Source organism: Notothenia rossii (genome assembly GCF_949606895.1).
Source record: "Notothenia rossii genome assembly, chromosome: 4".
In the NCBI taxonomy this organism is placed as follows: Eukaryota; Metazoa; Chordata; class Actinopteri; order Perciformes; family Nototheniidae; genus Notothenia; species Notothenia rossii.
The window spans coordinates 93,779,230-93,802,640 of record NC_136902.1 but is presented as its reverse complement, the minus strand read 5'-3'; the positions used below and the strand labels follow the sequence as shown (position 1 = coordinate 93,802,640).

Genomic DNA, 23,411 nt, shown 5'->3' with positions numbered 1-23,411 from the left:
AGCGGTGGTGACGTGAAGTCATGTGACCGTGCTGTAGTTCCTTTATAGCCCAACATTAGCCACCTTTAGCTTAGCGGTGGTGACGTGAAGTCATGTGACCGTGCTGTAGTTCCTTTATAGGACAACATTAGCCTCCTTTAGCTTAGCGGTGGTGACGTGAAGTCATGTGACCGTGATGTAGTTCCTTTATAGCCCAACATTAGCCTCCTTTAGCTTAGCGGTGGTGACGTGAAGTCATGTGACCGTGATGTAGTTCCTTTATAGCCCAACATTAGCCTCCTTTAGCTTAGCGGTGGTGACGTGAAGTCATGTGACCGTGCTGTAGTTCCTTTATAGCCCAACATTAGCCGCCTTTAGCTTAGCGGTGGTGACGTGAAGTCATGTGACCGTGCTGTAGTTCCTTTATAGCCCAACATTAGCCGCCTTTAGCTTAGCGGTGGTGACGTGAAGTCATGTGACCGTAGTTCCTTTATAGCCCAACATTAGGTTCATACCATAAACTGTCTGTTTTAACAGGCTTTTATTAATCTGTCTTTCCCTTTTAAAGTACACATTAAAAAGCCTTTAACTAACAGGATGGAGTGACATTAACGTGGACTCTTTTTTTGTCAACTTGAACAACCTTTTTCGTGTTTATACGGTATATAGTTAAATACATTTACTCAAGCACTGTTCTTACGTAATACTTCCAGATAACTCAGTCTGAGTTGAGATACATGCAGTATCATTACCTCTTCCTAAAAACCCTCCCAATCAGCTGCTTCCTCCTCCTCCTCCTCCTCCTCCTCCTCCTCCTCCTCCTCCTCTCCCTCAGATCAGCAAGCATCACTTCCTGTCTAATCGATGGGATTTCTCTCCGTCTTATTGTTGATAGTTGAGTAGTTGAGTATTGAGGGTTCTCTGCAGCCGGCTTTATGTCATGTCTCCTCTGCAGGTAAAAAACACTGCAGCTAAATCTCAACTCTCCGTCTCACCGCCTCCTTTCTGCTTTCTGCTGCAGTGCTACATGTGCAGCTGCCGGATAACGTGCATGTGTCATTTGTATTTACTCTCACATCTCTAAAACATTCTCTTGCACTATTTCATCTGTGTTATTGTTCCATGTCCTGTGTGTTGCTCTGTCGGAGGAGCCTGTGTGAGCCTGTTCCATTGCTTTATCTGTAGCTGCTGTGCTAATGACGATACAGCCTTGAAACTTGAGATGTGATATCAGCTGCTGTTTCGATGATCGGGCTCATTTAGCCTCTCGTTTGAGTTGATCGTGTTGGATGAACCGCTCCGCTCTGACTGCAGAACAGGTTATGTAATGTCTCAGTGTGACTCTGTTATTACTCATCAGACGAGATGACGCAGTGCATGTTTGGGAATCAGGGTCACACACTGAGGTAAAGTGAAATATTAATACAACAACGGCACACTGCAGTGAGACGGGACAGAAGGACATGGCGATTCCAAAAGAAAGGTTGAAGGGGAATGTGAAAGTATGGTTTTAAAAGAGTCAAATAGGTTAGATGTAATTGATTGATTAATATAAAACCAGAGAATGCTTTACGGCCCGATTTAAAGGTCACCTATGATGCTGTTTTTCAGATTTTATATTTGTATTATAGTTCCTTTTCTGGTGCATGTTTGCAATATTTAATCTTTAATAAAATACTGAGTTCTCTCATGCTGTCTCTCCGTTTTAGCGCCTGTCTCGAGTAAAATTCAAAAGTGGTTTCGATGGACCTTGTCAATTATTACGAGCATGCATTTGTCTTGTGTCTTTTACTTACAAAGTTTTTCACGTGTTCACTTAGAGAAGAGCTGAAGAGTTGCAGCAGATCTCTGGGAGTTTGTTGCAGAGAAAGCAGTGTTTAAAAAACGCTTCTCTGTATTTAGATTTTACTCTGGTGACAGGAAGTAGATCTTTCCCAGATGATATATATGGTTTCTAGACACTTTAAAACAGATCAGAGGTGTGTTTAGGGAGTTTGGAAAATACTCTGTTTCAAGTAGAAGTCTGGCATTCATTCAGTTATTCCCACTATTATTTTTGTCATCGTCTTACATTATTTCAAACTGCTGTTAGCGGTGGACAGGAGGTAGTCATAAAGTTAAAGTCAACTTTATTGTCAATCTTTCAGTTTGTGTATACAGAGATATCGAAATACTGTTTCCCACAATCAAGAAAACAAAATATGAATATGACTTTTTACTTTTACTTCTTACATGTTGAACTCAAATACCTGTACTTTCTACTTCTTACATGTTGAACACAAATACCTGTACTTTCTACTTCTTACATGTTGAACTCAAATACCTGTACTTTCTACTTCTTACATGTTGAACACAAATACCTGTACTTTCTACTTCTTACATGTTGAACACAAATACCTGTACTTTCTACTTCTTACATGTTGAACTCAAATACCTGTACTTTCTACTTCTCACATGTTGAACTCAAATACCTGTACTTTCTACTTCTCACATGTTGAACACAAATACCTGTACTTTCTACTTCTTACATGTTGAACACAAATACCTGTACTTTCTACTTCTTACATGTTGAACTCAAATACCTGTACTTTCTACTTCTTACATGTTGAACCCAAATACTTGTACTTTCTACTTCTTACATGTTGAACACAAATACCTGTACTTTCTACTTCTCACATGTTGAACACAAATACCTGTACTTTCTACTTCTCACATGTTGAACTCAAATACCTGTACTTTCTACTTCTTACATGTTGAACACAAATACCTGTACTTTCTACTTCTTACATGTTGAACACAAATACCTGTACTTTCTACTTCTCACATGTTGAACTCAAATACCTGTACTTTCTACTTCTTACATGTTGAACTCAAATACCTGTACTTTCTACTTCTCACATGTTGAACACAAATACCTGTACTTTCTACTTCTCTCATTTTCCAAACAGGCTGGTTCCTTTAGTCTGAATGTGTGTTTGGTGGCGTGATCATTATTATTTAGAGTCATTGTGTGCCTATTGATTTGAACACGATCCGTGTATCCATCATTTCCTGGTCTTCTCTAAAGAAGAGGGACCAATGAAAACGTTGTCATGTTGCCGTTGGTCACCATGGAAACATTCATTAGCTAACAATGACATTATTGTTCTATTAATATAAAGGGAGGTCAGGTACTCTTTAAAACAGCTGCTAGTTATGGGTACTTTTTACTGAAGTACATTTCAAAGCCCTCTTTACTTTGACTTGAGTAAAGAAGTTTAGTCAGTACTTCTACTTTCACCAGAGGATTTTTAAACATGAGTATCTGTACTTCTACTTGAGTGAAGGATGTACTTTTGCTTGTGTCTCACAGAGAGATCCTAATTAGATGAATTATAACACATTTCACAGAACTGTAGTAGTTAGTTGAAAGCAATACTATTAACTTTAATCTAATATTCTTTATTGAAACTTCCTATTTTTTGCTTTCAACTAACCTAATACAGTTATGTAAAACCGTTTCAGTTTTTTCCGTGCATGTGTGTGACACATTTAGAGGGTCTCACCGTTCAAATGAAACCGTATTTCATTTTGTCTCAATGTAAATTATTTAATGTCATACTCTGTTCTTGTACATATCCTATATTCTATTGACATGTATATAGACTTCTTGCACAATTCTTTTTTTAATTTGTATTTTTGTATTTTATTATACAGTATACGTTGCATTGTGGGAGGAGTCAGAAGAATATCCTTGTCATTTCTAGCTTATGTGCATATTCAATATTTGAATCATTCAAACCCTCTCCTCTCCCTCTGCAGGTCTGACAGTGCTCCGGACAAAATCAGGTAAGTTTGCTTTCCACCTTTTACCTGTATGAGTGGTGGTGGTGGTGGTGGTGGTGGTGGTGGGGGGGGGGTCATGTCACCCCACTAAGCCCCCCCCCCCCCCAATATGTGACACAGACTCACAGCTTTGTGCACCAACAGAGGGTTTCTGAAAGCTTTACATGTGCAGAGGCCGGCGCTGAATACAGTTGCAAGCAGAGGAATGCCATTGTTGTGCTTTTTATTGGACAAACAGCAGCTGACACAAACAGGCTTTGTGAGGGGGGGGGAGGACACACACACACACACACACACACACACACACACACACACACACACACACACACACACTCTTTACTCTGCAGGGCGTGAAGGCTTTCCCGTTACAAGTGTCCTGGAGCAAAGGGTTCAAGCTGAGAAGGTGAGTGTGTGTTTTGTGCTGAGGTGGAAGAAGTACTCTGATCATAGTAGAAATACTACAATGTACAAATACTCAATTATTTTATTCATTACTTCAATGTTGCAGCTGGTAAAGGTGGGATTTACTTGAATTACTACATTTACTTCTGGTTAGCTTAATCAACATTTGCCTTCAATATGTAGTGAAGTAAAGTATGAAGTGCTAAATATTCAAGTTATATTAAAGTTTCACCTTTTTCCTACGTCAGTGCTTGACTATCTTAGTTAGACTCTGCCACTGTTAACAGCTTGTTCTCTACTTTAAAGAGTCCTCTCCTGCTGATGTTCAGGTGTATATCAGTATGTAGTGTCTCTACTTTAAAGAGTCCTCTCCTGCTGATGTTTAGGTGTATATCAGTATGTATTGTCTCTACTTTAAAGAGTCCTCTCCTGCTGATGTTCAGGTGTATATCAGTATGTAGTGTCTCTACTTTAAAGAGTCCTCTCCTGCTGATGTTCAGGTGTATATCAGTATGTAGTGTCTCTACTTTAAAGAGTCCTCTCCTGCTGATGTTCAGGTGTATATCAGTATGTAATGTCTCTACTTTAAAGAGTCCTCTCCTGCTGATGTTCAGGTGTATATCAGTATGTAGTGTCTCTACTTTAAAGAGTCCTCTCCTGCTGATGTTCAGGTGTATATCAGTATGTAGTGTCTCTACTTTAAAGAGTCCTCTCCTGCTGATGTTCAGGTGTATATCAGTATGTAGTGTCTCTACTTTAAAGAGTCCTCTCCTGCTGATGTTCAGGTGTATATCAGTATGTAGTGTCTCTACTTTAAAGAGTCCTCTCCTGCTGATGTTCAGGTGTATATCAGTATGTAGTGTCTCTACTTTAAAGAGTCCTCTCCTGCTTATGTTCAGGTGTATATCAGTATGTAGTGTCTCTACTTTAAAGAGTCCTCTCCTGCTGATGTTCAGGTGTATATCAGTATGTAGTGTCTCTACTTTAAAGAGTGCTCTCCTGCTGATGTTCAGGTGTATATCAGTATGTAGTGTCTCTACTTTAAAGAGTCCTCTCCTGCTGATGTTCAGCAGTCAGCAGGCGTTGTGTTGGTGCACTGATGTGTCCTGTCGGCCAAAGCAAGCTAGTTGTATCCCACTAGGAGTCTCCGTGCTCCAACAGCAGAGTGTTTCCTTCATCTCGTCAGCAGTCGTTTTGATTGCTGTTATTTCGATAACTTGCAGACGTTGCCAGGTAACATGTGACATTTTGCAGATGTGCTGCAAACACAAGCTTTGACATGTGACATACAATCCTGTTTGTGTTTGTTTCTGAGGACTGAGTGTGGGAGGGGAGGGGTTGTAATACTACTTCTACACTTACCTCCAAAAGAGAAACACGATAGAACCATTTGTGATAGTGTTGAAGCAATATATATTATATTATTTATTTAATTTGGGTTGAAACTAACAGGAATAGGGTGATTTCATGAAACTGAATCTAAGTGACGGAAACAAGTGTTAGGGAATAAAATAAAAACTAAGTTTGGCTGCATAAATGATGTATTTTTACCCCAAACTGCATTTGTGTTCATGGCTGTTTCTGGTGGGGGGATTACATGCAACTGGATCAGGAGAGAACATAATTATATTCTATAAAAAGAGCGTATAGTGTTTGTTGTAAAGGATCAGCTGTTATCTCTTCTCTGTTAGCTGTTGGCTAATACGTTAAGTGTGCATCTACAGTATGTGCATACTGCATGAATCTGCTTTATGGGATATATATTTTTTTTTTTTACACGTTGCCCTAATCATCTGCTTTTACTAATTCTCAGAATCCTGGTTTTTTTTTTCTCTCAAAATTCTCTTATCTTTTTCATAATTCAAACTTTTTTCCAAAAATCGAAATGTGTTGAAAAAATTCTGAGTTTTTATTAAAGAAATCTGACTTTTTTCGGAAACTTTCGGATTTTTCGAAAAATATCTAACTGTGTCTGACTCTAGTGTTCTAACTGGTGAATACTTTAAGTGAGAATCTGTCTCTACTGCCTGAATCTGCTTTATGGTTTTCACAATATCTTGGTTTCTTCTTTTATAACCTCACATTGTTTTGTTGCCTTACATAATACACTTCAGAAAAAAGTGCTTCTTACCTTTTTGAACAGGTAACTAGTAACCGTACATGGAACACATGTTTAAATTAACCCGTCCCATCTCTGGATGTTGTTGACATGATGACCTCACAAAGTAACTGGGACGCCTTTCAGTCGAAGGAAATTAAACGTAGTTCTAAACTTAGCGTATGACATCAGTGTGGATAAAACGTGAATACCCTCCCTCGTGAATCTGTGCCTCGTAACTCTCTGCAGGTATTTCCTAAGTGCTCCTGAGTCGATAGCTGGTTATGAAGCAGACGGTAAATAATGCATTCTGGGTGAATTATGGCCGGGCGTTGGGAAACTTTGCAGCTCTCAAATCAAGAGTTAGAGTCGCTGTTTTCAGAGTCTGCAGAAATGAACAGATGGACAGTGGTGGGAAGTATTGGAGTACAAATACTTTGTTACTGTACCTAAACACACTTTTCTGGTTTCAGAACTTTACTCCACTACTCATTTTTTGGACGACTTTTTACTTTGACTTCTTACATGTTGAACACAAATACCTGTACTTTCTACTTCTTACATGTTGAACTCAAATACCTGTACTTTCTACTTCTTACATGTTGAACTCAAATACCTGTACTTTCTACTTCTTACATGTTGAACTCAAATACCTGTACTTTCTACTTCTTACATGTTGAACACAAATACCTGTACTTTCTACTTCTCACATGTTGAACCCAAATACCTGTACTTTCTACTTCTTACATGTTGAACACAAATACCTGTACTTTCTACTTCTCACATGTTGAACACAAATACCTGTACTTTCTACTTCTCTCATTTTCCAAACAGGCTGGTTCCTTTAGTCTGAATGTGTGTTTGGTGGCGTGATCATTATTATTTAGAGTCATTGCGTGCCTATTGATTTGAACACGATCCGTGTATCCATCATTTCCTGGTCTTCTCTAAAGAAGAGGGACCAATGAAAACGTTGTCATGTTGCCGTTGGTCACCATGGAAACATTCATTCGCTAACAATTACATTATTGTTCTATTAATATAAAGGGAGGTCAGGTACTCTTTAAAACAGCTGCTAGTTATGGGTACTTTTTACTGAAGTACATTTCAAAGCCTCTTTACTTTGACTTGAGTAAAGAAGTTTAGTCAGTACTTCTACTTTCACCTGAGTATTTTTAAACACGAGTATTTTCTACTAGAGTAAAGGATGTGTGTACTTCTTCCATCTCTATCTGACGGGCGCCTCAGCGACACTTTGATTTGAGTTCTACTTCTGTTTTATATATTTTATGATTTGTGCCGATATGGATAATAGAACGACCTCAATTCCTCTGAACAGAACCTCTTTGTACTTTCTCTCTCTGTTCGGACGTTGTTCTTGTTCTTCCGCCATCTCAATTCCCGGATTATGGATCAGCGTCTGTGGTTTTGAGACTTCAGTGACGGAGGTCAGCAGAATCTGATCCTGCTCTCTAACTTGGTGCAGGAGCCTCGTACGGAGAAGATGATACTGGAAACAAAGAGAGCAGTTAGACGGGTTTCTGGTTCCAGGTGACTTTCAGAAAGGGATAAGTCAGTGCAGAGGGGGATCCACGGAGAGAGGAAGTGCTCCCACTGCTTACTACACTGAATAATACACAAGATCTATCCATACTTGCCAACCTTGAGACCTCAGAAATCGGGAGCATTTCAAAACCACCACGGGAGGTGGAATAGTGGATCACCGGAGCTGTTAGATTAACATTAACATGCTTATTGTAGTTCTAAGTGCACTGACTTGCAGCCTGTAGCACCTGTGCATATGTGTGGGCTGGAGGAAAGGAGTGAGCAGAGGGTTGTCGATTCTTGTTCTGTTTTCTGTGACATTCTTCCTCACCCTCAGACTTTCAGTTGCACGCGCTGTTAAAGAGACGCGCTACCATGGAAACCAAACAATGGTGTTGCTGTATTAAAGTCAGATCTGATTTTGTCAGAAATCGGGAGAAATGCGGGAGAAATATGACCCTGGGAGGACACCGGGAGAGGGCAATGAAATCGGGAGGGTTGGCCAGTATGGATCCATCCATCCATCTATCCATCTATCCGTTCATCTATGTATCTATACATCTATCCATCTATACATCTACATTACACTTTTATCCAAAGCGACTTACAATAAGTGCGTTCGACCAACAAAACACAACCTTGAAGAAAACAGAATCATATAAGTTCATCTGGTTTCATAGAGCCAAACATTTCAAGTGCTACTCAACTGGCTTTAGATCAGCCAGTCCTTTATTAGTATATAAGTGCTTTGTTAGTAATTCTATCTCTGGAAGTGGAGTCCAAAGAGATGAGTTTTCAGTCTGAAGAAGATGTGTAAGCTTTCTGCTGTCCTGATTTCAATGGGGAGCTCATTCCACCATTTTGGAGCCAGGATAGCAAACCCACGTGTTTCTGCTGATGGGAACTTGGGTCCCCCTCGCAGTGCGGGTGCAGCGAGCTGTTTGGCTGATGCAGAGCGGAGTGCACGTGCTGGGATGTACGGTTTAACCATGTCCTGGATGTAGGAAGGGCCAGATCCATTCGCAGCATGGTACGCAAGTACCAGTGTCTTGAAGTGGATTCTAGCAGTTACTGGAAGCCAGTGAAGGGAGCGGAGGAGCGGCGTGGTGTGGGAACATTTAGGAAGGTTGAAGACCAGACGAGCCGCTGCATTCTGGATGAGCTGCATAGGTCGGATGGCACATGCAGGTAGACCAGCCAGGAGGGAGTTGCAGTAGTCTAGGCGTGAGATGACGAGAGCCTGGACCAGAACCTGCGTCTCTTTCTGGGTCAGCTGGGGACGTATCCTCCTGATGTTGTAAAGAGTGTATCTGCAGCAGCGGGTTGTAGCAGAGATGTTTGCAGTGAAGGACAGTTTGTTATCTAGGATCACACCCAGATTCCTTGCAGTCTGAGTCGGGGAAACAACAGAGGGGCCGATGTTGATTGTTAGGTCAAGAGTGGGACAATCTTTTCCCGGAAGGAAAAGCAGTTCAGTCTTGTCAAGGTTGAGCTTGAGGTGATGAGCAGACATCCACCGAGAGATGTCTGCTAGGAAAGCAGAGATGCGTGCGACGACCTGGGTCTCTGAGCGGGGAAAGGACAGAATTAGTTGGGTGTCGTCAGCGTAGCAGTGGTATGAAAAATCATGCGGGCTAATGACAGACCCGAGCGAATTTGTGTACAAGGAGAAGAGGAGGGGACCAAGAACAGAGCCCTGAGGGACTCCTCTAGTTAATTGACAAGGGTCGGACTCGGACCCTCTCCAAGTAACCCTGTAGGTGCGGTCGTTGAGGTATGAGGTGAGGAGGGAAAGTGCAGAGCCTGAAACTCCAAGTTCTTGGAGAGTGCGAAGGAGGATCTGATGGTTCACCTTGTCGAATGCAGCAGACAGGTCCAGAAGGATGATGACAGAGGAGAGGGAGGCTGCTTTAGCAGTGTGCAGTTCTATCTATCTATTTATCTATCTCTCTATCCATCCATCTATCTCTCTATTCATCTATCTATCTATCTATCGCTCTCTCTATCTATCTATCTATCTATCCATCTATCTCTCTATCCATCCATCTATCTATCTCTCTATCTATCTATCTATCTCTTTATCTCTCTATCCATCTCTCTATCTATCTATCTCTCTATCTCTCTATCCATCTATCTCTCTATCTATCTATCTCTCTATCTCTCTATCCATCCATCTATCTATCTCTCTATCTATCTATCTCTCTATCTCTCTATCCATCTATCTATCTATCTATGTCTCTATCTATCTATCTATCTATCCATCTATCTCTCTATCCATCTATCTCTCTATCTATCTATCTCTCTATCCATCTATCTCTCTATCTATCTATCTCTCTATCTCTCTATCCATCCATCTATCTATCTCTCTATCTATCTATCCATCTATCTATCTATCTATCTATCTCTCTATCTATCTATGTCTCTATCTATCTATCTCTCTCTCTATCTATCTATCTATCTATCTATCCATCTATCTCTCTATCCATCTATCTATCTATCTCTCTATCTATCTCTCTCTCTATCTATCTATCTATCTATCTATCTCTCTATCTATCTATCTATCTATCTCTCTATCTGTCTATCTATCTCTCTCTCTATCTATCTATCTATCTATCTATCTATCTATCTATCTATGTCTCTATCTCTCTATCTCTCTATCTATCTATCTATCTCTCTATCTCTCTATCTATCTCTCTCTCTCTATCTATCTATCTATCTATCTATCTCTCTATCTATCTCTCTATCTCTCTATCTCTCTATCTATCTCTCTATCTATCTCTCTATCTCTCTATCTATCTATCTATCTCGACGCCTCCTATGATGAAAGCGTGTTTCAGAGAATTTGGGTCATTGACTGTTATGTCTGCAAGATGCTGTGAATTCCTGGCGTAGTTTTTAGCCTCCTCTCCATATTCATGTTTGAAGAGGAAGGGGAGGAAGAGCAGGAGGAGGGAGAGGGAGAGGAGGAAGAGGAGGAGGAGGAGGGAGAGGAGGAAGAGGAGGAGGAGGCTGATAAAACAGGAAGTGAAGGACCACCCTTATCGAGCACAGCTTCTCTCACTGAGCCTATCAGAGAGAGCTTCCCACACACACACCATTGCCAGCCAGCCAATCAGAGCCCTCGCATCCCGTGCTCCATCCTCCTCTCGTACAACTGTTCCTCACGGCTCAGAGAGGCAGAGGAAGAGAGGAAGAGAGGAAGAGAGGAAGAGAGGAAGAGAGGAAAAGAACATCCTGGAGAGAGAGAACCACAAGAGAGAGAGAACAGAGGAGAGAGAACCACCTGGAGAGAGAACCACCTGGAGAGAGAACCACCTGGAGAGAGAGAACCACCTGGAGAGAGAGAACCACCTGGAGAAAGAGAACCGCCTGGAGAGAGAGAACAGAGGAGAGAGAGAACCACAAGAGAGAGAGAACAGAGGATAGAGAACCACCTGGAGAGAGAACCACCTGGAGAGAGAGAACCACCTGGAGAGAGAGAACCACCTGGAGAGAGAGAACCACCTGGAGAGAGAGAACCACCTGGAGAAAGAGAACCGCCTGGAGAGAGAGAACAGAGGAGAGAGAGAACCACAAGAGAGACAGAACCACCTGGAGAGAGAGAACCACCTGGAGAGAGAGAACAGAGGAGAGAGAGAACCACAAGAGAGAGAGAACCACCTGGAGAGAGAGAACCACCTGGAGAGAGATAACTACTTGGAGAGAGAGAACCACCTGGAGAGAGAGAACCGCCTGGAGAGAGAGAACCGCCTGGAGAGAGAGAACAGAGGAGAGAGAACCACCTGGAGAGAGAGAACCGCCTGGAGAGAGAGAACAGAGGGGAGTGAGGGAAGATAGTCTCTGTGAGGATGAGGATATTCTGAAATCAACACAGCAGCATCCAGTGACTCTGCAGAAACACACGAGTCGTCTGCATGGCCTCAACTTTCCGTCTCTCTCAGCCTCTCTTCCTCTGGATGTGTGCGTGAGAGAGGAGCGCGAGGGGGGGGGTCATCGAGACTTTGTTTGGTGCGATGATGACAAAGCAATGCAGGACGAGTGATGAGAATCTGAGGAGGAAGCAGAGCGACTGAGAGGCCATGAGAGCCAGGAGAGAGGCCAGGATGGTGTCTGCCTGTTCACCATGCTCAAACAGAAGGTCAGCTGACACACTGCACCGTGTAGCTCACATGCTAACAAGAGAGAAGCTGCATGGAATTGAGTAAAGACAGTGTTTTGCATGAATAACCGTAATACTAGGAACAATAACAACGTGTAGGATTGGGATAATAGTATTTGTAAGGATTCAAATGGAATATAAGAGATTCAGATTCAAGATTCAAAGGTTTTATTTTCCTATGCACAAAAGCTACAGAGTAGAAATGGCAATGGAAATCTTCTGACCTGAGCTCCTTCAACAAAGCAACATGTAATACAATACAAAAATACAAAATAGTGCAAGAAGTCTGTATACATGTAAATAGATGTTCTCTAGATATTAGCTGACATGCTAACAAGAAAAAAGCTGCATGGAATTGATCAAAGGCAATGTTTCGCATGAATAACCGTAATATTAGAAGCAATAACAACGTGTAGCGTGGGGATAATGGTCTTTGTAAGGATTCAAATGGAATATAAGAGATAGGCTGAAGTATACACTGAGATATATCTAAAAGTATCTGGTTATTTTCACGTACTACGATACGCAATCCACCGCTCCACCGTCCTCCGAGTATCTACTGAAGTACTGGTGTAGTGTCCATTGACCCGGTCACATGACCTGCTGTATTTCTGCAGCTGGCCCCCTTTCTGTTTGACCTGTGCACACAACCCCTCCCTCGCTGTGCACAGCAGCCGGGACACGTGTCTGACTTCAGACAAAAGCCCGTGTGCACGAGTTGTAAATCCATAGAAAAAGCTGTAAATATTCCAAAGATATTCATAAATATAAGCTTGTGTTTGTTTCACACTTCAAATTCATTCAAATAGAATGAACAAACTTCAAAATGATACAGGCGTTCACCTTCTCTGGACCATGCATACAAATACATTAATCTCAGAAAAGGGAAGAGATGAATTATGCCATATTTGAGCTAATAGCTAATTTCCATATGCAGTCCTTAGGTAATAATAATAATAATAATAATACATCTATGTTGTAAGTGCTTTTACAGGTTGTCAAAGACGCTCTACAAATATAGTGAATAAGAAATAACAACAAATGAATATAGTTGAAGTCACATTCAAATCAAGCAATGCAACAACAATCACGCATTAAAAGCCAGATTGAAGAGGTGAGGTCACATCAATCAACAATCAACAAACATTGCATCATCTCTGTCACAGAAACAATTATAAAACAGGTCAATAAATGAATACACAGTACAGCACCTTCCCCTGATGAATACAGGGCGTGGTGGAGTACATGACCGTATGTCCGTGTGTTTCTGCATCAAACCGCACACACACATCTGAGGAAAGAGATTTTCCAGCTGGCTTCACGGCCTCTTAAATCTCCGCTGTGATCTCTGTTCCTCGGTTCCATTAGGGGTGATTTAATGAGACTGACTGTGTCTGTGGACACTGCGTTGGGTCACCACCCGGCGATAAACACTCCTGGCAGGTGTCACTGTGTTCCCTCTCACCTCCACAGCCTCACTTGAATCACCACTGAGCGTCGTTAAGGAGAGAGAGAAGGGACGCTCAAGATCACTTTGATTCATTATTTCTATTAAATGAGACAGTGGAGACACAGCTCATCTCGCTTTAGGGTGCGCTTCAACGTCCCAAAACACTTCCCCCAAAATGTGACAGCCCGGGAGACGAGACGAGTTTAACAAAAAGCACATTGAAGTCAGTAATCAGTATGCGTGTATTAGTGTGTGTTAAAGGTGCAAGGAAGTGTAGTTGTGTCTAAAAGAAAATCCAGAGACCAACTGTTGGTCTGTGTTGGTATTTTTATCCAAACCTTCCTGTCTGTCTTCTTCTTCTGCTGTTCCCTTTAGTGTTTACTTCCTGTCTGTCTGTCTTCTTCTTCTTCTGTTGTTCCCTTTATTGTTTACTTCCTGTCTGCCTTCTTCTGCTGTTCCCTTTAGTGTTTACTTCCTGTCTGTCTGTCTTCTTCTTCTGCTGTTCCCTTTAGTGTTTACTTCCTGTCTGTCTGTCTTCTTCTTCTGCTGTTCCCTTTATTGTTTACTTCCTGTCAGCCTTCTTCTGCTGTTCCCTTTAGTGTTTATTTCCTGTCTGTCTTCTTCTACTGTTCCCTTTAGTGTTTATTTCCTGTCTGTTTATGTCTACGGTTCCCTTAAGTGTTCACTTCCTGTCTGTCTTCTTCTACGGTTCCCTTTAGTGTTTATTTCCTGTCTGTTTATGTCTACGGTTCCCTTAAGTGTTTACTTCCTGTCTGTCTTCTTCTACGGTTCAATTGAGTGTTTACTTCCTGTCTGTCTTCTTCTACTATTCCTTTTAGTGTTTACTCCCTGTCTGTCTTCTCTGTTCCCTTTAGTGTTTACTCCCTGTTTGTCTTCTTTTACTTATCCCTTTAGTGTTTACTTCTTGTCTTTCTTCTTCTCTGTTCCCTTTAGTCCCTTGATCCGAGTGTCCTCCTTAGCATTTAGCTAACGTAAAATAGCATACCAAAAGATTGGAATCATCAATCAGAATCGACTTTTCAATAACGCTATATAATATAAATATATATCAAACACATATTCTATCGCATTTTATACTATATTTAGACCTGTGTGTCAGTTAGAGCCCAGCCTGTTTATACCTGACCCCATTAGAGCTTGAAATGACATCCATTAGTCGTTAGGCTCACTCAATGTACCTTCTTATTCATGGATTATTGGTTTCAGGGTCAGTTGGCAGTCTGTGAGATAATTGAGCTGAGTTCATTCAATGCATTGCATTTAGAGTATGTAGGAAAGGATAACGAGACATGTACGGTGGCTGAGAAGGGCAAACGAGAATTACAAAGTGTGAAACAATTTAACAAAGCTTGAGACAAATTTACATTTTAGAAAACAAAATGACATTACCAAAACACTTTCACCAAGGAAAAAACAATTTAGATGCGAAACATAGATTTTAGATAGATATATAGATAGAGAGTACTTTATTGATCCCAATTTGAGAAATGTTTGGGTAGCAGCAGCATAAACAACAAGGCAATGTACATAAGAGAAATTAAGACACTAGAAAAATGTACAAGTCCCGGAACACTTTAACACTTGCTGAAACACTTTTACAAACTAGAGCAGTGGTTCTCAAACTTTTTTCAATCATGTTCCCCCTTTGAAAAAAAGATTCAGCCAAGTACCCCCTGATCAGCGCAAAAACAATTTGTTAAGGAAAAAATGCTTATACAGTATAAAGACGTACAGTACAGCGCTGCACCATCAGTGTCTGATTGATTCAAACAACAACATTGTAACTGAGAAACACTTAAAGCTACATTTCAAATGTTTACAATCCATCACTAAATTCATGGCAAACCAATTTTAACATCATGCAATAACACTAAGACAACATTAGTTGCATTGAACTGATCTTTTTAATAAGTTGTATTTACAATGTAGTGAGAAACATGGGCTGTGCTTCACTGAGGATCATGAGGCAAACTGCAGTTATTACACTTCGCCTTTTGAAATATGTGTAACTGTTAATATAAAACCCACACTGCTCAAACTTCGTTACTTTTTCCTAAATTGGTATATTTATTTATTTTGGGCCGTGGGGAATGAAGAGAAAAAAATATATGAGCGTTTTCTGAGCATGGGATTTTGACCCCTCATATAAACATATGCATAATACTGTGCTAAACTTTGCGGCCACACGCCGTTGCGGCCACACGCTTATTGTTTAGGTCCTTTGATAAGCAAGCAGTCATATAATTAACTAGAACTAGCTTGATCTGATAGATTTGGACATAGACGCGAGTGAAGTGTAACCGGACGCGAGAGAGAGATCAGATCAGCTGCTGCTGATGGAGAACACACAGCTCTGCATGATCACAGCTCCGCCGCTGTGACGGACCGGTGAGCGGACCAAAATACACTAAGAGTTAGACCTAACACACTTAGCTAGTGTATACTCTGGAACCAGCTAAACTAGTTATAAATATATTTGTTCTTTACTGTCGGGTCACTTAGGCCGGTTAGACAGGTTCAGCGAGCTGCACGAGACTGACGGGCTGTAAGGAGAAGGAGAGGAAAAGAGAGCACCCCGTTTACTTTTCCCATCTTATTATCCAGAATTACTGTAAACATTTGAATAAAGTAGTTAATCTATTATTAGTAGTTTGTTTAAATGCATTAATTATGTTTGTTTTTTTCATTAACATAACATAAATCTCACGTACCCCCTGCAGTACTCCAACGTACCCCTAGGGGTCCGCGTACCCCCATTTGAGAACCACTGAACTAGAGAATCAAACCGGAAAGGGAATGTTCATCAAACTGGAAGTGACGTGAAAGTGATAGACTCAAAGTTAAGTTTGTTTTGGCGGAAAGACCGCCGGTACCTATGGACCCTACGAGTGTGTTTACGGTAGTGAAACATGTTTTGTCTGTTTTGTGGAAACCACCTTGGCCAAGTGACACGGTTTTGCCTTTCGTGTGGAGGATCTCTGGAGTGCTTAAAGGAAACGGACCAGATGGGTGTACCAAGCGCACATGGGACATCGAAACAGTATTGAAGTGCTTTAAATAATGCAAGATATCTGGTCCTTCTGTATGGTCCATGCCCTTTACGCACTCCAGAGATTGTCCACATGATGAGCAAAACCGTGTCTTACTGCCTGCATCCATCCGCCATAGCTTTTAATTTAAATATAAATCAACGCCAATCTTCAATGACTTGTAATGGTTGCCTCACTGACCATCATATTTGGGACCCTTGTAGATAAAAAATGCACGGTATACCTAAGACTTCAGAATCTGTATTTGACGCCAGGTGTAAGATATACCCAGCAGATATATTTACCCAAAAAGTGGCGGGCCATGACATGGAGGGAATATCAACCAATGGGTTGCTCTCATGTTTACCCTGTGTTACTTACTGCTGACTCATCACAGGGTTTCCAGTGAGTGTAAATCACAGATGTTCATCAGCAGATCAATCCGCTGACCACGCTAAACTTCCCTCTGCAACGCCAACGTTTAATACATTTTGTTTCTGCTAAATAAGCACTCTCCTCCAGACGCAGGGTAAACATGAGAGGAACCCATCTGGTTATATTACCTCCAGGTCATGGCCCGCCACCTTTTGGGTGATAATATCTGCCGTCATTTGCCTTTAAGCTTTAAGAATACTGTGCATTTTTAATCCAGAAGGAGCCCAAACACGATACAATACGTCAGTTAGGAAAACCATCACAAGTCATTGGACATTGACGATTGGCGTCGATTTATAGCTAAAGGTCCCCTATCATCCTCTCTTTCATCAATATATCACAGGTCTCAGATATATCCAGAGCCTGTCTCTGATTGGCTGAAACACCAAACAGATCATTGCAGCATTACCCATAATCCCCTCTGTTTCAGCCCTGTTTCCAAAGTGCTGATTCTCTGTCTGTTACTTTAGATGAAAATAAGGAGCCCCTCCCCACGCCCCTCTGAGAGACATTTGGTTACAAAGAACTCAATGGAGCTCTAGGAGGAGATTCAGGTGATAAGGGGGGGGTTACCTTGGTTTACATCGTTATGACATCATAAAGTGACCAAAATCTGATCAGCTCATTTTCAGACAGGTTTTTATAGAAATGGATCAAAAAGAGAGAGAATCTTTGTTCCTGAAACTTTCAGAGTCTCTTTCTTTTCTTTCTCCACAGAGACATGAAAAAGTGGATTTAGCATAATAGGTGACCTTTAAATATAAAGCTGTAGACGATGGATGTCTTGCAGGCAGTATCTTACCTTGAAACTGTGATTTCCTACGTTTTGTGTTTTATATTTGAATGCAGCATCTACATTTGACTTTTAACGTTATAAATATTCGTTTTGCCGTTAGCCTTATTAGCATCTCGTAGCTGTGATGAAGTGTTTACCGAGGACGAAGACGAAGGTCCAGTTGTTTACGATCTTGTTTGGTTTTTGACGTCACCCAGCAGCTTTCAGACGTGGTGAAACTAATATTTTCCCCGCTGTCAGCAGGGAAGAAATGTAAATATGTGGTAGGTGGAGATCCATCCGTCATGTCAACACTAATAAACGTCCAACACAGCAGGGGTTGAACTCTGCCAGATTATCACTCAACACGGCAAAGACCTTTACAGTCAAATGCAATCCTATCAGCCAGATTGCCTTTCTGAAGCACTTCCGTCTTTAATGGAACGAGCGTTTCATAAATCAGGGGAGTAGTCTGTCTCCTCGGACTTGCCTTCAGACGTAGCTGATTGATTTCTCCTTTAGCTATTCCAAACAGGGTATCGATTATTCCTGCTTTCCTTTGCATCGTACCTTTACAGCAGAACAAAGCACCCGGGGTTAGGGTTAGGGTAGGTTATTCTGTTTCGCCTCTTTCAGCAGCAGCTCACATGTTATTGCTCCATCTCAACAGGAACAATCATCCCTTTATCAATGTCTCAGGACTAACATGTATATGACGCGTTGCAGACACTTCTCAATAGCGGCTGGTAGTCTCAGTCTGGAGTAAAGGAGTGGGTAGAAACGGCTCTGACAGGAGAGGGAGATGCATCATCGGGGAACACAGCAAGAGTGAATGGATTGAGCAGATGGAGGAGTGGTTTCGGGCCTCAGTGATTCATGGAGATGTGGGCGTCGTGTATTGAGTCATCAGTGAAAGACTGCTTCCCTGTCACACATCGCTTTACTGTACGCACAGAAACACATATAAAATACAATATGTATATATAACCCAAATATGTTCATTTAATTCATTTCTTATTTTAAAGCTACTTAACTGTATTTAATTTTAACGTTATCTTAATTTTGTATTAATTTTTAATCTTATGTGAATCTATGCTGTTTTTCAATCTCACCCTGTTGCTGTTAAACTACTGACTTCCCCACGGGGAGTAATAAAGGTCCATCTTATCTTATCTTATGTATATATATAAATATATATATATATATCCTTTATTTGACCAGGTAAAAAGTCTCATTGAGATTAACATCTTTTTTTCAAGAGCGAACAAAGTTACAACAAATGAACACAAAACAATACGCTCACAGAAATAGTTGGCCCTAATATAGAGATTTAAAACCTGGATCTTATGAATTTAAAATGCATAGGCTTTATTTATATCGAATACATAAGCTTGGTTCATTTGAAACACATTGGAAGTATTGATAATAAGGTTGTAGATGTATTTGCAATGCATAGAGTTTATTAGTCAATCTATGTAAGAACTATGTTATCCAAATGGATGGAAATTGTATATTCAATTCAAATACATACATCTCTATATTAGGGCCAAATATTTCTGTGAGTGTACAGGCAGACGAATACAGCTGTAAAACACAAATGAAATGGAACACTAACCAGTCAATATGCAAATAAAACAAACAAACTGGCACAATTTAAAACGACTTCAAATATGGGATATAAGAGCAATCTCATCGACCAATGGATTCTTGTTCTCTGTCCTTTGACTTGAATTCCCCCGTAGTGATCACATCTGACAGTTTCAGCTCATGTGTCTCGAACCACTCTTTTTTGCTTTGAATTGACTAGATTTGGATAAAAGCAAAGGTCAGAGCATATTGAAGACCCAAGTGCTCGCCGAATAATTGTCCTTTTGATTATAATACTGATGAATGTTCAAAACAAAGCCCTTTGGCAAGTTACGTACGTTTTTAAAAAGCTTAATAAGCACCGTAACTTTCATGATATCATTTATCGGTCATAATAGTTTTTTCCGATAACGGCCGAATGTTGTGTCACGGGAAATGCTGCGGCCGCAAGGCATTGTGGGGAGCATTTTCTCCTTGCCTTTCCTAAAGGAAGGTCCAATGTTTCCTAAGCTAAAGGAGGTTATAAAGGAAGTTTGAAACCTCCTTTCCTATCATCTAGATTATAGAATTCGAATAGCTCTTATCATGGCTGGAAGGTTCCTAAGCTAAACTGACAATTCGACCACGACCTTGGACTTCTTCTGCTGTTCCCTTTAGTCTCAAACCACTCTCTTTTGCTTTGAATCGACTACATTTGGATAAAAGCAAAGGTCAGAGCATATTAAAGACCCAAGTGCTCGCCGAATAATTGCACCAAGACGACTGACAGCGTGATTTCTGTCCTTGAAAGTAAAGTGTGTTTTCTCTAACTCCTGAAAAAAATATCTTCAACCGACCACAGGAAACAGATACGGCTCTAATAGTTGACCAATTAGAACAATTTTTCGTGAGTCTATTACCTACGTTAGTCTATAATAAAATCCATTTGGGAGCTGTCGTCAGACGAAAAAAAACCTCTCACTTCGTTCAGAGCGGTGCCTGCTTATTACGGTGATTTGAAGGCAAGGAAATCCAAAGTGTGGGATCAATATAGTAAATAACGACCCAAAGAAGATGACGTGCAAACTCTGCAGAAAAGAAAATATATATATTTCTCCATATCCACGCAGTTGGAGCGTAACTTCCCTGAAGTCAGCTTCACTCAGTCAGCAGTGAGTGACAGTAGGTCACATAGACATAGGCTATATATAGACCTACAATATTTAAAAAATCAGATCTCAGTGACTAAAAAAATTAAAGTTTTAATCCGTGATGAGGCGTTTTCGCTAAGGTGCAACATTTTTTAGTGTTTCCGTTTTATTTGTATTATATATTTGTTAGTTCATTTATTTACCTGTGCCCCTGCTGCTTGTTCCGACGATAATTAAGAATCATTTTCATCCCTGCTGTTAGCACTGTTGCTACCTGCGGATATTTAAAATGTAGTTATTTTATATGTAGCACAACACACCGTGATGTTACTCATAATGTTCTTTCTCAGCCGTGGAACTGAAACCATTTTGCAAAGCCAAGAAATATATTAATAATCCTAAATATATCATAAAAGTGCAAGGACTAGTACTAAACACTTTAACCGACGACTAAGGAAGTCTTCGGTCGTGGGCAGACCTAGAAACAGAACATAAAAGGGTTTCTTATCTTCTATTTGAAGACCAAAAGATATTTAAAAAGTATGATTTCTGTGTCTTTCTGACTAAACTGTAGGTGACATCAATACCAGTGCTTGTTGGTTAGCCATCACTTCAATCACCATATGAAAAATACTCAACAAAAATCTCTCATTCACTCTTCTCTACCCTCACTGATAGGCCAAGCAAAAGAAGTGGAAGAAACTGATATGGAAACCTCAAAGGTAGGAAATAACTCAACAAGCAAACTCCACACTTCAGCATTAACCTCATATCATCAAACCAACGATGCATAGTGGTCACATAAATCCATCTTCCATTCTCTGTGTGTATTAATGTGTTCATCACATCTGAGTCTGTCACATTCACTGATGCCAATGGAGGGAGCTGTTTCTTTGTGGCATACTTTCTGTAAATCCCACGATTGAATCCACTTCCTCGGGTTTCACTTTGTGTGAAATCCAGAAATGAAACTGCTGAAGCGTTGTTTTCTGAATCTCAGTCAGCATTGTCCTCTGCAGCGAGGGTTAGAGGAGAAACTATAGGTGTGTTCCAATAATGGCTTCTCTGTAGAGTCTAATATATAACTATCCAAAAACTTGAACACGAGAGAAAGTTGTTTCTATTCGAGCAGGAATGAGTTATTGACCCAATAAAGCATTTTACCACCTCCTGTGCCCGGTGTATAACTCAATGGTTTTCTGAATGTGTTCTTGGTTGCTAGCCTGAAATAAGGTCTGTGGTTAACACAAGCTGAAGAGATATTAACGTTTTGTTCTACGACGCAAAAAATAAGTCAGTAAATACCCCTCTGGTGGATTTAAAAACTGTGGTTGCCTACAAGTGTCTAAATGAGACGACTAAACGCCATCACGCCCAATATTAGCCACCTTTAGCTTAGCGGTGGTGACGTGAAGTCATGTGACCGTGCTGTAGTTCCTTTATAGCCCAACATTAGCCTCCTTTAGCTTAGCGGTGGTGATGTGAAGTCATGTGACCGTGCTGTAGTTCCTTTATAGCCCAACATTAGCCTCCTTTAGCTTAGCGGTGGTGACGTGAAGTCATGTGACCATGCTGTAGTTCCTTTATAGCCCAACATTAGCCACCTTTAGTTTAGCGGTGGTGACGTGAAGTCATGTGACCGTGCTGTAGCTCCTTTATAGCCCAACGTTAGCCACCTTTAGCTTAGCGGTGGTGATGTGAAGTCATGTGACCGTGCTGTAGTTCCTTTATAGCCCAACATTAGCCACTTTTAGCTTAGCGGTGCTGACGTGAAGTCATGTGACCGTGCTGTAGTTCCTTTATAGCCCAACATTAGCCTCCTTTAGCTTAGCGGTGGTGATGTGAAGTCATGTGACTGTGCTGTAGTTCCTTTATAGCCCGACATTAGCCACCTTTAGCTTAGCGGTGTTGACGTGAAGTCAGGTGACCGTGATGTAGTTCCTTTATAGCCAAACATTAGCCTCCTTTAGCTTAGCGGTGCTGACGTGAAGTCATGTGACCGTGCTGTAGTTCCTTTAGAGCCCAACATTAGCCTCCTTTAGCTTAGCGGTGCTGACGTGAAGTCATGTGACCGTGCTGTAGTTCCTTTATAGCCCAACATTAGCCTCCTTTAGCTTAGCGGTGGTGATGTGAAGTCATGTGACTGTGCTGTAGTTCCTTTATAGCCCAACATTAGCCACCTTTAGCTTAGCGGTGGTGACGTGAAGTCATGTGACCGTGCTGTAGTTCCTTTATAGCCCAACATTAGCCTCCTTTAGCTTAGCGGTGGTGACGTGAAGTCATGTGACCGTGTTGTAGTTCCTTTATAGCCCAACATTAGCCTCCTTTAGCTTAGCGGTGGTGACGTGAAGTCATGTGACCGTGCTGTAGTTCCTTTATAGCCCAACATTAGCCTCCTTTAGCTTAGCGGTGGTGACGTGAAGTCATGTGACCGTGCTGTAGTTCCTTTATAGCCCAACATTAGCCTCCTTTAGTTTAGCGGTGGTGACGTGAAGTCATGTGACCGTGCTGTATTTCCTCTATAGCCCAACATTAGCCACCTTTAGCTTAGCGGTGGTGACGTGAAGTCATGTGACCGTGCTGTAGTTCCTTTATAGCCCAACATTAGCCACCTTTAGCTTAGCGGTGGTGACGTGAAGTCATGTGACCGTGCTGTAGCTCCTTTATAGTCCAACATTAGCCACCTTTAGCTTAGCGGTGGTGATGTGAAGTCATGTGACCGTTCTGTAGTTCCTTTATAGCCCAACATTAGCCACCTTTAGCTTAGTGGTGGTGACGTGAAGTCATGTGACCGTGCTGTAGCTCCTTTATAGCCCAACATTAGCCTCCTTTAGCTTAGCGGTGGTGACATCAAGCTAACAAGATAACGTAGCTAACCGTACTCAAGATATATTTTGATGCTTTTGTACTTTTACTCAAGTCACATTTAGAAATCATAACTTTTACTTGTAACGTAGTCTTTTCAGACCATAGTAT

General features: G+C 41.1%; 2 protein-coding genes across 19 annotated transcripts in view; both read left to right on the top strand.

The window, feature by feature from the left end:
• Positions 1 to 23,411, top strand: part of gramd1bb (GRAM domain containing 1Bb) — a 186,377-nt gene that overhangs the window by 62,276 nt on the left and 100,690 nt on the right. For 11 of the 18 annotated variants that reach the window (XM_079678500.1, XM_079678490.1, XM_079678499.1 and 8 more), the window contains one exon: positions 3,781 to 3,807. The exons of 4 other annotated variants lie outside the window; for them this stretch is intronic. Coding sequence is in view for 13 of the 14 variants with exons in the window: in XM_079678490.1 (XP_079534616.1) it covers positions 3,781 to 3,807 (27 nt within the window). In the remaining variant the exon portion in view is untranslated. Of the gene's footprint in view, positions 1 to 913; positions 935 to 3,780; positions 3,808 to 11,848; positions 11,988 to 21,113; positions 21,158 to 23,411 lie in introns of those variants that run through there. 3 more of the 18 variants (XM_079678498.1, XM_079678495.1, XM_079678496.1) reach the window with 2 other exon arrangements.
• On the top strand, positions 10,765 to 11,891 carry LOC307037537 (uncharacterized protein; the record flags this gene model as incomplete). The annotated part of the gene is made up of 2 exons (XM_079678510.1): positions 10,765 to 11,492; positions 11,564 to 11,891. 2 exons carry the CDS (start codon positions 10,765 to 10,767, stop codon positions 11,889 to 11,891), a joined length of 1,056 nt encoding a protein of 351 aa, XP_079534636.1.